Below are 14,745 nucleotides of genomic sequence, written 5' to 3'. Positions count from 1 at the left end.
TTTGTTTGTTTATTGTCGACTAAGATTTAATGCTAAGAAATGCAGGGTCATGCACTTGGGTTACAAGAATCCGGGGGAACGGTACAATATAGGGGGTGAAGTGCTTTTGTGTATGAAAGAAGCGGGACTTGGGGGTGATTATGACTGATGACCTTAAGGTCTCCAAACAGGTAGAAAAAGCGACGGTCAAAGCCAGAAGGATGCTTGGCTGCATAAGGAGAGGGATGACCAGCAGGAACGAAGAGTTGATAGTGCCCTTGTATAAGTCTTTGGTGAAGCCCCATTTAGAGTACTGCATGCAATTCTGGAGACCGCACCTACAGAAGGATATAAACAGGATAGAGTCTGTCCAAAGGACGGCTATGAAATTTGTAAGCGGTCTCGGTCATAAAACATATAGGGACAAGCTTAGGGACCTCAACATGTATATGCTGGAAGAGAGATGGGAGAGAGGGGATATGATAGAGATGTTTAAATACCTCAGTGGCGTTAATATAGAAGGAGGTGAGCCTTTTTCAAATGAAGGAATACTCTAGAATGAGGGGACATACGATGAAGTTAAGAGAAAATAGGCTTAGGAGGAATCTAAGAAAATACTGTTTCATGGAAAGGGTAGTGGATGTGTGGAATGGCCTCCCAGTGGAGGTCGTGGAGATGGGGACTGTCAGTTTAAGAAAGCGTGGGAGAGGCAAGTGGGATCCCTTAGGAAAGAAAGATTTGGTGGTTACTGAGAATGGGCAGACTGGATGGGCCTTTTGGCCTTTATCTGCCCTCATGTTTCTCTGTTTTCCATGTTTCTATGATATGAGCTATTATAGCCTTGGGTACCATTTACTGAATTCTACTTTAGAGTCATTGTAGAAATTATTCAGAAAGGAAGTGACAAAATTCAATAAAAAGATTTGGGGGAAATAAAAAAGAAAGAAAGTGAAAATATTATGCCACTCTTGATCCATTATGCTACCACAATTTGCTGTGTTGGTCTGATCTGCACTGTCTCACAGGAGAGACAGCAGAAACTCATAAAAGCTTCAGAGCAGGGCAGCCAAAATGATAAAGGGGATTTAAACAACAGAAGAAAGTTTTTATCCCTTAGTGCACAATTAAACTTTGGAGTTTGATGGCAGAGAATATGGCGAAGGCTTCTGGCAAAGATTAGTTTAAAGGAGATTTGGATAAGTTCCTGGAGGAAAGGTCCATAACCAGGTAAGTATGGGGAAGCCACTACTTATTCCTAGGAATAATTAACAAGGAATGGATTTTATATTTTAGTATCTGCTGTGTACTTCCTGATCAACTGGATTGACTGCTGTTTGAGAGAGGATGCAGGACTCAATGGCACGTTTTACGACTTTTTATTTATTTGTTACATTTGTATCCCACATTTTCCCACCTATTGTAGGCTCAATGTGGCTTACATATTTATTTTATTTATTTATTTAGATAGATTTTGCTCACACCTTTTTCAGTAGTAGCTCAAGATGAGTTACATTCAGATACACTGGATATTTCTCTGTCCCAGGAGGCTCACAATCTAAGTTTGTACCTGAGGCAATGGAGGGTTAAGTGACTTGCCCAAGATCACAAGGAGCAGCAGTGGGATTTGAACCGGCCACCTCTGGATTGCAAGACCGGTGTTCTAACCACTAGGCCACTCCTCCACCGGAGAGGCGTTTGTGGTAAGATAAAGTTCATGTGGCACAGCCACATTAGGGAATCGTACAACGGACGATTTAGATGTAACTTGTGCCTTTTCAGTGTAGCTCAAGGGCCAGTTACTGTACATTCAGGGATGCTAGGTATTTCCTTGTACCCACAGGGCTTACAACATAAATTCTTTTGTTCTACATTATTCACAAGTGAAATGTCTGTATGTATATCTATATCTGTATATAGATAGATGGATATAAAACCTTTTTATGGAGGGGGAAGGGGTTTTCAATTTCTTATAGCTTCTACTTCTCTGTAGCACAGGCACAGACGTGGAGCTAGGCATTACCTTTCTGAAACAGAGTGAATGAGAGGAGGAAAGCAAAAACAACATATAACAGAGATGTTATTGTAATCAATATTTTTTTTGCAGTCATTTATCCAAAATTGCCTTAGGCAGGTGAAACAAAGTATGGCATAGTTGTCAGCTATTATTTATTATGCCCAATAATATGCCAGTGTTGTATAGTCAATCTATATACAAATCAATGAGTGCAGCTTGAAATAGAAGAGATTGGGAAGATTAATAATGTTGTGACAAGCAGAAGCTTCCCCCTCTGTCCAAATGTTGAGTGACTCCCATTAATGATGAAAAATAAGGATACAAGTCCCTCATTTGGTGGTGGTCATCATGTTGTAAGATTTGTTAAATGTATTTTTAATTACAGCTAGACTAAACACCTAAGGAGCAGTATTAGACTTGCATAGCAGCAATTTTTTTGGAAAGCTTTTAGGAGCATTTCACCCAAACAGTTGTGCCTATTGGGAAGGGCTCATCCATCTGTCTGTTTTGATTTCACTTGTAAAAACAAACCTATGTTTTCCAATGTCAGGCCTCTACCACCTGAAGAGGTGCAGCAGGAACATTAATCCTTATGGTGGCACTCCTCACTGTGCCAGCAGGGATTCCCATCTACCGCCATCAGAGGGAGACAGAGAGGCCATGGCAGTAGCACATGGCAGTGGGGATCCCAAGACTTCCGACAAAGGAAAGGTAGCTCTGGCAGCAGCGAAGAGGATCAGAATGTGCTGGCAGGGAACCCTATCCCCTGTCAGCAGAAGAACTCAGATTGTGGCAGTGAAAAAGAGCAGCAGCTGTTGGTGGGGACCCCAAGTCTCACCAGCAGAGGAAAGAAGCAATGCCACTGCCACATTAAAGAGGAGGATGAGCTGCCAATGGGGGATCTGAAGCCCCATCAGCAAAATAACTGATTAAGACCACAGTGGTGGTAAAAAGGATCGACACCTGCTGGCAAGGACCCCAAGTGTGGCTGTAGCCTTGCTGATACAGGAAGTCATTCGGGTTAGAAGCTGAGAAGAGGAATGAAAAGAAGGGAGGAGAGAGTGCAGACGTGGTAAGGGGAATTAAGGGTAGATGTGAGGACTGTAAGAGAGAGGAAAGGAGAGAATATGGGGATGGGGGCTGGAGGAGATTCAGATTCTGCTAACTTTATTGACATTACAGTTGTACATTTGTTGTCAAAGTAATACATTTTAGGGTTAAGTTGAAAGAGAAAAGGAAAAAAAAGTATAGCAACAACAGCAAAATAAAATTACAATGTACAGAGAAACAAGAACAGTTCCCAGTTTCTGATTCTGGTCTGCATTGTCCCTGGTCAGATCACATTTCATACCTGGTGGTGAGATTCAATATATTTTGCTGTTATAGCTGCTGTTTTTCTTCTTTCCTCAGAATTATACAGGTTTTTTTTCTAGCTTATTCTTTTATGGGGAGGTCTTTGATGTCCTCTGATAGTTTTGAGAAATGGGTATTTCTGATGTCTTTGCATTTTGCACAGTGCAATAAATGCATGTTTGTTTCTATTTCTCCTGTATTGCATTGAATGCATAGTCTAGGGTCTTGGCGTTTCAATTTTTGTCTGCCTCTTTCTTTTTGTAGTCTCTGGTCACTTATTCTGTATTTAGTGTGGATTTGCGTGTGCCACTGAGATCAGGTATGTTCTGCTAGTGCATAATTTCTGTGCAGGGATCTGTAGCAGTCCTGCTTGTTCTGTTTTTTGTATCTGTACCTCCCAATAGGAGGTGTTGCCGCACTTTGGTATGTTGCAGTGTTTGGATTGCCTGTTTTTAAGAGGCAGGGTTGTTGGTGTTTTGGTTCTGGGTGTTAATGTTGGTTTAGTAGGGCAGGTTTGCAGTATATGTGTTGAATGCATTACTAGTGCCTGGTAGTAGAGGGAGTTTTTGTTGCTGTTATTAAGATGACACTAAAATTTGTAAATTCTCTTTTTGTATTGTTAGTAAGAGGACGTGTCCTAATTCTTCTCTGCATCCAGAGTACAGTCTCCTATTAGGGTGTTGCCTCATTCCGTATAGTTTTGTGTTTAATGTCAGTCCCCATTTGGCAGGTACAGTTGATTCAGAATAAGGAGGTGAGACTGCTTTACAATACTACTAGTCACTCATGTGACCCCCTCTGTTAGTTGACCAACATTGATTGCTGATATCATAACTGATTCACTTCAGAGTTCTCCTTTTTTTTTTCTTGTAAGTCTTATTATTGGGTGTTGCCCCTTCAGCTGTCTACTGTATTTGTCCCCTATCATCCGGTTAGAACACTTTGTTCATCTGATGCCAGTCTTCTTCTGATCCCTCTTATATCAGGTTGAAGTCTTCCCTGAAAACATGTTTTTTTTTTCTGAGGCCTATTCCTTATCTTCCAGATAAGTTTAGTTTTCCTCTACTCATTATGGGACCCATTTATAAAGGTGTATAAGGGCTTATGCGCATCCAGTGCGTGCCTCAGGTGGTAATTCTAAATTTGGCGAGCGCCAAAAACACACTGTAGAAAATATTTTCTACCGCATGGCATTTACCTGGCAGTAAATGGCAGTGTGTGCAAGCTGCATGCCTACCACCTAGGTAGCACTTGAGACCTTACCGCTAAGTCAATGGGTAGTGGTAAGGTCTTGGGCCAAAAAGACGCGTGCTGTTTTTTATTTTGCCGCACTTCCTTTTTCTGGCCTCTTAAAAAGAGGCCCTTTTTCCAGGACACGGCAAAAAAATGGCCCTAAGCATGCCCAAATGATGCACTCGCACTGCCAGAGGCCACTTTCTGCTGCTGCTTAGTAAAAGGAACCCTATGAGAGCCTTTTTACTATTTCCTACACTTCTATTGTGTTCTGTTTCTTTTATTTACTAACATTTATATTGTTTCTTGGATTGGAATTGTTGTGATATGCTTTTCTTCTTTTTTTTTTTTTTTTGTTTCCTTTAGTTGTATCCTGTCTTTTAATACCTTTCTGTTTGTATGTCTGGCATATGTAAGTATATGTGACATCGCACTGATGTGCTAGTGATGATGTAGTAGATCGAGAACTCATAAATAAACTGGGAGGTTATGTTTTTGTCCATGGGTTTCCTTGTTGCATTTAGGGCTCTGACTGCATTTTTTGTAGGGTCATTATAATCAGTTTAAAACTCCAAGATGGATTTAATCTCCAGCCAAGGTATGTATATTCTAAAATGTGTATTCTACTTGTTCATCTATGAATAATTTGAAATTGTATTGGAAGGTTTTTCATCTTTTTTGGCAAATCATAATCTATTGCCTTTTCCAGGTTTACTTGTAGGTCCCAGGATTTGCAGTAGGCCTCTAGAGTAGATTTAGATTCTCTTGTAAATCACTTCAGGTAGGGGATAGAGTGACCATATAACAAACTCCCACCCAACCCTAGCATAACTCTTCATTTATAGTCATCATTCTAATTAGGATAACAAGAGCAGTATTTTCATTACAGTTTTAATTACATTTAATTAGTTTCTGAGAAGCAAACACTAAACAAATCACACAGTATATCATATAATCTTAAGGCTCTTTATATTCATCTAATTTCCCTAGTACCTTAAGAAGTTTTAATTAAACAACTCTATAATACTAAGATGCAGTCCAGCAGCAAGAGGGATACTATCCAGTCTTTTGCACTGAGTACAGTGCTTTTACCAGCATCTTTTAAATTTCGTAAGGCCAGCTGCTGTCACTACATTTTCCGGCAACGAGTTCCAAAGTGTAACTACACACTGAGTAAAGAAAAACTTTCTCCTATTTGTTTTAAATCTACCACATTCTAGCTTCATCTTGTGTTCCCTGGTTTTGTTGTTGTTTGAAAGTGTAAACAAACGCTTCACATCTGTCCGCTCTACTCCACTCATTATCTTGTAGACTTCTGTCATATCACCCCTCAGCCGCCTTTTCTCCAAGCTGAAGAGCCCTAACCTTCTCAGCCTTTCCTCATAGGGAAGTCGTTCCATTCCCTTTATCATTTTCGTCGCCCTTCTCTGCACCTTTTCTAATTCCTTTATATCTTTTTTGAGATGCGACTGTTGCGTTCTCGAGGGCCTTGGCATCTTGTCAGGTCCTCAAGGCAGGACTGGAGTTCGTGAGCCCTTGGGCCACTGCCGAGGAGCGGCAGTGGCAGGCAAGACCACCTCGGGACTGGAAACACAGAAGAGCAGTACTGGAACTCTGGACTGGAGTAGTACAAGGCAGGCAACTAGAACAGACGAAACAAGAACAGCTTCACCTGCACTTAGCCACCGTTCCTCCGGAGTTGAGCTCCGAAGTGCAGGTGGCCGGCAGGACTTGCAGGATAAGGCAGGAACTGAAGATCCAGAGAACCCACCCTGGGTCTGGGATACACGAGGCAGACCAGACTAGGAACTAAACACAGACAGTGTGCTGCTGCACAGCCACTAGCAAGACCCAGAAGACAGACCAAGGAACACAAGGCGTACAGAAGCCTAGCAGGAGCAAGGACTAGGGCAGCATACACACTAGGCAGAACGGGGATCCGGGAATACCCACAGGGTAAACCCTCTAGCTAGGTGGAGACAGGATACAGGAATAACCACGCAGGAAATACACACTAGCTAGACAGATACAGGATTCAGGATATACACTCAGGATATACAAGCAGGGAAGGCACACAGGGTAGGCAAGGCAGGACTTAGGGTAAAGAGAGCAAACCAGGAAGAACAGGCCAGGGGTATTGGGCTGGCAGCAGAGCAAACAGAGTAACCAGGAATAACAGGCCAAGGGTCTTTGGGGCAGACAGGAGAACAGACAGAGTAAGCCTGGAGCAGAGGCTTCACCCCAAACACAGGGTAAGCCAGGAACAGAGGCTTCACCCCAAACACAGGGTAAGCCAGGAAGAACCCGCAGTCCACAGACAGACAGTGGCAGGGAAGACCCCTCCCTCCCTCCCCCCCCCCCCCCCCCCCCCCCCCCGGAAGGACAACAGAGACACAGACACAGAAAGAAACTGGGCTGGAACCCAGAGAGAGGCTAAGCAGTAGTGCAGCAGACACTTACTAACCTGACCTGGCCTAAGAGCATAACACTTATGCAAAGGGCCTGACTGCAAGCACAGCACTTCCTTATGAAGGCTCTCACTGATGAGTCACCAGCAGTAGGACAGAAGCAGGAAGTACACTGACCCCAAAGAGAGGCTTGACACACATAAGAAGTGAGCCCACAGGAAAGACAAGCAGGAGCCATCTTGGAAGCTGGCACAGAGCCGGTGGCAGCCATCTTAGATGCTGGCTCCCTAGAGAGACATAGCCCACTCAGGTGAGGTCTAGTGAAGCAATCAGGTTCATGCTGGAAGCAGCCAGCACACCAGGACAGAGACAAGACTAACACAAACACAGACAGAAGCCAGCAGAGCTGCTGACCCCCAGAAAGAAGGTAAGGCTGAGGGTGGTCACGGCCACAGACGTGACAGCGACGACCAGAATTGGACACAGTACTCGAGGTGCGGTCGCACTATGGAACAATACAACGGCATTATAACATCTTCGTGTTTATTTTCCATTCCTTTCCTAATAATACTCAACATTCTGTGCGCTTTCTTAGCCGCCGCAGCAGACTGAGCAGAAGATTTTAACGTCTTATCCACGATGACTCCCAGATCCCTTTCTAGGTCTGTAACTCCTAACGCGGAACCTTGCATGACATAGCTGTAATTCGGGTTCCTCTTACCCACATGCATCACTTTGCACTTGTCAGCATTGAACTTCATCTGTTACTTGCACGCCCAATCCCCCAGTCTCGCGAGGACCTCCTGTAATCTTTCACACTCCTCCTGCGACTTGACGACCCAGAATCATTTTGTGTCATCTGCGAATTTAATTACCTCACTAGTTACTCCCATCTCTAGGTCATTTATAAATATGTTAAAAAGCAGCGGTCCTAACACAGACCCCTGCGGGACCCCACTAACTACCCTTCTCCACTGAGAATACTGACCATTCAACCCTACTCTTTGTTTCCTATCTTTCAACCAGCTCTTAATCCATAGTAATACCCTACTTCCGATCCCATGACTCTCCAGTTTCCTCAGGAGTCTTTCATGAGGCACTTTGTCAAACACCTTTTGAAAATCCAGATACACAATATCCACCGGCTCCCCATTGTCCACATATTTGTTCACCCCCTCAAAAAAATGCAGTAGATTGGTGAGGCAAGACTTCCCTTCACTAAATCTGTGCTGACTTTGTCTCATCAGTCCATGTTTTTGTACGTGCTCTGTAATTTTATTCTTGATAATAGCCTCTACCATTTTGCCCGGTACCGACGTCAGACTCACCGGTCTATAATTTCCCAGATCTCTTCTGGAACCTTTTTTAAAAATTGGCGTAAGATTGGCTGCCCTCCAGTCTTCCGGTACCACACTCGATTTTAGGGATAGATTGCATATTACTAACAGTAGCTCAACAAGTTCATTTTTCAGTTCTATTAATACTCTGGGATGAATACCATCAGGTCCTGGTGATACTCTTCAGTTTACAGAACTGACCCATTACATCCTCCAAGTTTACAGAGAATTTGTTTAGTTTCTCCAACTCGCCTGCTTCAAATATGCTTTCCGGCACTGGTGTCCCTCCCAAATCCTCGGTGAAGACCGAAGCAAAGAATTCATTTAATTTCTCTACTACGGCTCGGTCTTCCCTGATCGCCCCTTTAACACCATTTTCGTCCAGCGGCCCAACTGATTCTTTAGCTGGCTTCCTGCTTTTAATGTATCTAAAAAATGTTTACTATGTATTTTCGCTTCTAACGCTAACTTTTTCTCAAAGTCCTTTTTTGCCCTCCTTATCTCCGCTTTACATTTGGCTTGGCATTCCTTATGTTTTATCTTGTTACCTTCAGTTGGTTCTCTTCTCCACTTTCTGAATGATTGTTTAGCCACGCCGGCTGATGTTTGGTTTTTTTTCCCCTTTTTCTAATACGCGGAATATATTTGTCCTGTACCTCCAGGATGGTGTTTTTAAACAGCATCCACGCCTGATGCAAGTTTTTTACCCTGCGAGCTGGTAATGGGGGGTAATGGTGAGATGTGTACCTGGGACCTTTCATGTGAAGTCCACTGCAGTGCATTCTAGGGTGCTTGATTTTGTTTTTTTTCCCCCCAAAAAATGGTCCAAAAAGATAGACACAACAATGTCTAGAAAGTGGCTATTTTTGAAACAAAAAGATAAACTTTTTCTGATTTGAAAATAACCATATTCACTACTGGAATTTTGGACATTTTCCACAAAACGTCCAGCGTTGGATTTCGATGTCATATCAAAAATGTCCCTTCATGTCATTTTAATTTCTCTAGCCCTTCCCTATCAATTCATTATCTTTTTCCACATTTCCTCTCCTCTTTGATTTCTTTTTCTTCCATTACTTATTTTGGGGTCCTTTTATTAAGGTGTGTTGATAAATGACTTGGTGTAGTGTAGGCACGGGTTTTGGGCGCACACCAATCCATTTTCAGTGCACCTGTAAAAAAGGCCTTTTTAAAATTTTTGCCTAAAATGGACGTGCGGCAAAATCAAAATTGCTGCGCATCCATTTTGGGTCTGCAACCTTACTGCCAGCCATTGACCTAGCAGTAAAGTCTCACACGGTAACCGGGTGGTAGTGACCTATGCGCGCCAAATGCCACTTGGCGCGCTTCCGATACGCACGTCCGAAAATAAAAATTATTTTTCATCCGCGTGTATCGGCCGCGTGCCAAAAATTAAATTACCGCAAGAGCCACACGGTAGCTTGGCGGTAACTCCATTTTGGCACGTTGGGCACGGGTAGAGCCTTACGCAGCTTAGTAAAAGGACCCCTTTATTCTCTAAGCATTGCCTCAAGATTATTCCAGCTCATCTTTCCTTTGCTTATGTTATAGGCTCCATTTTCTGTTTTCCCTTTGCCTTTATCCTATCTATATTCTCCCATTCTCCTGTCCTTCTCCTCCTGGTCTCTCTCACACACACATACACACCCCTTGATTTTCATCTCCCCACTCACTCACCTTTCCTCCACCTCTCCATAATTAATTTTATTTATTGCACTTGTATCCCACATTTCCCACCTATTTGCAGGCTCAATGTGGCTTACAAAGATCTGTTCTGGCATCTCCATTACAGGGTAAAAAGATACAATTGGTGTTACAAAGAGATCAGGGATGACAGAGAAGAACTAAGCAAACAGTTATAGAAAGACGTCGTTCCAAGTCAGGTTGGAATGGTGAAGTGTTATAGTTAAGCTACGGATTATCATGGTAGGCCTTATTAAAGAGAGAGGTTTTCAGAGATTTGCGAAAGTTGGTTATTTCATTAATTGTTTTCAGTTTTGTTGGTAGTGCATTCGACAGCTGTGTGCTCATGTAGGAAAAGCTGGTCGCATGTGTTAGTTTGTATTTTAATCCTTTACAGCTAGGGAAGTGAAGATTAAGAAATGTGCGGGCTGATCTTTTAGCATTTCTAGGAGGAAGATTGATGAGGTCTAGCATGTAGGTTGGGGCATCTCCATAAATGATTTTATGAACTATCGTGCATATCCCTTATCTTCTACCCCTTTCTTGCTTCTCTTCCAGCACCCCTCCCTCCTTTCTTTTCTCTCCACTTTTTCCTCTTTCCACTCAAAGAAGAGTGACCAAAATGAGGAAAGGCTAAAGAGGTTAGGGCTGTTCAGCTTGGAAAAGAGATGGCTAAGGGGTGGGGGGGATACGATTGAGGTCCTCAAAATCCTGAGTGGTGTAGAACGAGAAGTGAATCGATTTTTCACTCTTTCAAAAAGTACAAAGACTAAGGACACTCAATGAAGTTCCATGGAAATGTTTTTACAAGTTGGAGGAGATCTTTTTTTACTCAATAAATATTTAAGCTTGTTGCTGGAGGATGTGGTAACAGCGGTTAGTGTATCTGGGTTTAAAAAACAGTTTGGACAAGTTCCTGGAGGAAAAGTCCATAGTCTGATATTGAGGCAGACATGGGGAAGCCACTGCTTGCTCTGGGATTAGTAGCATGGAATGTTGCTGCTATTTGGGTTTCTGCCAGGTACTTGTAACCTGGATTGGCCACTGTTGGAAACAGGATACTGGGCTAGATGGGCCGTTGCTCTTACCCAGTATGGCTATTCCTTATGTTCTTATCTCTTCTCCTCATCCTTCTTTTAACTCTTCTTCCTCTCTCACATCTCTCCTTTCCCTCTTCCTCACTTTCCTTCATCTTTCCTTTACCTTCTCTCCTCCCTCATTTATTTTCCCATCCTTAAATCCTCTCCTCTACTCTCTCCTTTCTCCTATTCACCATCTTCCCTTTCCTTCCCTCCTCCATACTCTTTCCCTTCTTCCTGCTGAGATATCTTCTCCCAGCACTCATAGCTTCTTGGCACCACACACTGTACCCCCTCTTGGCAGAGTCTACACCCCTCCCTCTCCCTTCCATGGTCCATCTTGTACTCTCCCTCCTGTTGAACCCCAGGAGGTCCAGCATTTCTTCTTCACCCCAACCAGGTCCTGCATGTCTCCCTCTCTCTCTCTCCTCCTCCTCCTCTCCTAGGTCCAGTCTCTCTCCTTCTCATGTCCCTTTCCCTCTTCCATCCTTCAGGTCCATCATATTTCCTTTTCCCTCTCCCTCTTCTCCACCCCCATCCTCATGTCCAGCAGCTATCTTTCTCCCTTTTCCTGTGCCTGTCCTATGGATAAGCATCTTTTCCTTTCAACCCCCTCCCCTTCATGTGTACACTTTGAGGAGGGGCAGTGCCCCCCCCCCCCCCCCAATGCTTCAGGCTGAAATTGGAAAAATAAAGGCCACCTGGGCCTAGCCCATCTAAATTATGCTGATGGTGCCCCATTTGCTGATCTCTCCTCCTCTACCTGCCCCAAAGCTCAGCATCTGTCCATTTCAAACCCCCCTTCCTGTTGGCACAGCAACAGCAAATTTAAAAGCAGTAACAGCCTAGAGCTTTCATGCTCCCCGAAGATCCTGAATCCCACCCCAAATGACAACAGGATATGCGTGTCAGGGAGGACGGACAGCAGGGCTTTCAGTGGCAAGGGAGTGCAAAGGCTTCATGGTGATAGTTATTGCTTTTAAATTTGCTGTTGCTGTGCTTTTTAGGAAGGGGGGATTTGTAATGAGGCAGCAGGGGTAACAGCAGCAAATTTTAGGTGGGCTAGGCCCATATGGCCATTGCCTTTCCAACAATGGCCTGAAACATTTAAGGGGGTCTTTGTCCATGTCTTTAGCCCTAGACAGTTTTCAAAGTGAAATTATGTGCATATTTTCTCTTTTGAGAATTCATATGAAGTCTCGCATTACTTTTAGCCATGGACTTTGCAGGAACCTACAAGTATATTTTATTTTTAATGGTTTATACTTACTAGAAACTACTTAGCTGTAAGTAATCATTACATTCAATGATAATAACTTTGAAAATTGCTTCCCTCCCAACGAAGAGAGTAGGTGGTAGTCTGTTACATTTTCAAGGGTATTTGCATTTCTTTCTTTAAGGATGCTGGATATTCTACTGAAATGAAAGAAGAATCTGTAAGACAGCATCAGTTTCCTGATGGAGATGTTTGGCAGAGACTTATTTCTGGCCAAAATGTGTAGTAACATGAAGCCTAAAATCAACAGCAAAGACGAGAAAAATCTTTATGTACTTTGTCAGAACCAGCAGCAACACCCTTTTCTTGCTTGTAAGATAAAAAATGCATGGTCTGATGTTATATCGTAGCAAATATGATTGCTACAAAACCATACTGCTAATTATGATTTATAATTAAATTGTTCTTTGCTTGGGTTTTCACCTGTTATCTTAAGTAGAGGAGTGTGGTAGCCGTGTTAGTCCACTCTTAAGGTTATCAATAGAAATCAAACAAAATAAAACATGGAAAAGAAAATAAGATACCTTTTTTATTGGACATAACTTAATACATTTCTTGATTAGCTTTCGAAGGTTGCCCTTCGTCAGATCGGAAATAAGCAAATTTGCTAGCTGACAGTGTATATAAGTGAAAACATTCAAGCATTACTATGACAGTCTGACAGGGTGGGAAACTGAGTAAATTTCAATAAAGCCGTTCAATCAGTAACTGGGTAATCACTGATGGCATATAAGTACAGGCTTTACCTGTACTTGCATAAATCACGATGAGAACATTCTACTAATTTCTTTTCAGTTATTCTCTTTCTCCCTCTAGAAGCAGTTGAGTGTCTGTTGTACTGAACTCACCCTTCTCCTTTTTGTCTACTATTGACTGTTGCCTTTTAAGTGTTGTAGTGATACACTAGCCCAGCGATTCCCAAACTGTGTTCCACATCACCCCAGGGTGCCGCAGCAAACTCAACAAGGGTTGCCGCAACATATTTTTCCCTGTTCCTTCCCGCCGCCACCCAAGCCAGTGCTACTGCTTCTCTAGATGGTATAGCAGTGCCAAAACAAGCAGCAGCCACTGTGGGGCTGGACTCTCCATACACGTACCTGACAGTCCTGCCCCTTGGATGCCACTTCCTGTTCTGGTTGCCACACAAATGAAGAGTCCTTCGTGGTGGCTGTAGCTTGCTTTGCTGGTCTAGAGAAGCAGCAGGCATGTGTGTGTGTGTGTGGGGGGGGGGGGGGGGGGGGGATAGAGAAGGCAGATGCTGGATTGGGGAGGGGAAACAGGGGGGATTAGGCTGGATGGAAGAGGGGAAAGAGGTGGGCAGAACATATGCAGTCAAACTAGTCAATACAGTTCGCATTCTAAACGTAACAAATGATGCTTTAACAAGTGTTTGAAAGCACTTGGGTTTCTCTCTCGCCGAATCTCCAAAGGCAATTTGTTCCACACCAAAGGACCTGCAACAGTAAAAATGCTCTTCCTCGTACTGTCAAGACAAAAGGCACTTAAGTCTAGTACAAGATGTCCACAGATATCAGCAGAATGTGGTGCGCAAGTTGGAACATATCCTTCCATTATAGCAATGAGTCCTGATACAAACACACATGAACAAGTAATAGTAATTTATATCTAATGCGATAGGCCATAGGCAGCTAATGCAATGAATAACATGCTCACACTTTGACAAACCATATAACAATTGTACAGTAGTGTTTTGGACTAAATAGGAAGGACACATTTTTGTACATATCTTAAAAGTCAAACAAAAAATTTTAAAGTCAACCTGAGTCCCCACTGGGAGCCAATGCAAAGATTTCAATAAGGGGACAACTCTTTCTCACCTAGATTTCCCCAAAATAATTGTAGCAGCAGTGTTCTACAAAAGTTGCAGCCTTTGCAATGCAACTTTTAAGGAACCTAAATATAACAAATTACAATAGTCTAATTTGGATTTTAAAAAGCGCATGAGCTGATTTCTGCAGATCTGCTAAAAAAGAGCGAATATGATACAATAACTGCAACTTTGCAAAAGAAATGATACTTACAGAACAAATCTGCATATTTATTTCTTTATATCCCACATTATCCCATTGATCAGGTTCAATGTGGCTAACAACTTATTGTGATTAACAGTACAAAAAGTGATGCGGGATAGTATACATTAAGTAGTAGTAACTAAATGAGGATTGAGTAATTACAATATGTAATATGGAAACAAATGCTAAATGCAAAAAGATAATTTATAGTCATCCATGTATAATAACAATTAGAATGGAACTGAGAAATTTAATAATTGTACAAATAGGGTTTAACTTAAACAGAGAGGCTTTAAGGTATTTCTGGAATATCAAATAATTAGGTTCCC

At 42.6% G+C, this 14,745-nt stretch overlaps 1 protein-coding gene across 2 annotated transcripts in view; it reads left to right on the top strand.

Moving 5' to 3' along the window:
* The window catches only part of ENOSF1 (enolase superfamily member 1), a 166,861-nt gene extending 153,976 nt beyond the window's left edge, over nt 1-12,885 (top strand). For both annotated transcript variants that reach the window (XM_030212979.1, XM_030212972.1), the window contains one exon: nt 12,508-12,885. In XM_030212979.1, coding sequence (XP_030068839.1) covers nt 12,508-12,609 — 102 coding nt within the window. In that variant the 3' untranslated portion in view covers nt 12,610-12,885. The remainder of the gene's footprint in view (nt 1-12,507) is intronic.
* Nucleotides 12,886-14,745: the final 1,860 nt, after the last annotated feature.

This window comes from Microcaecilia unicolor, chromosome 1, assembly GCF_901765095.1.
Source record: "Microcaecilia unicolor chromosome 1, aMicUni1.1, whole genome shotgun sequence".
Lineage (NCBI taxonomy): Eukaryota > Metazoa > Chordata > Amphibia > Gymnophiona > Siphonopidae > Microcaecilia > Microcaecilia unicolor.
Note: the sequence above shows the minus strand (reverse complement) of the source record. Positions and strands in the feature narration are given on the sequence as shown.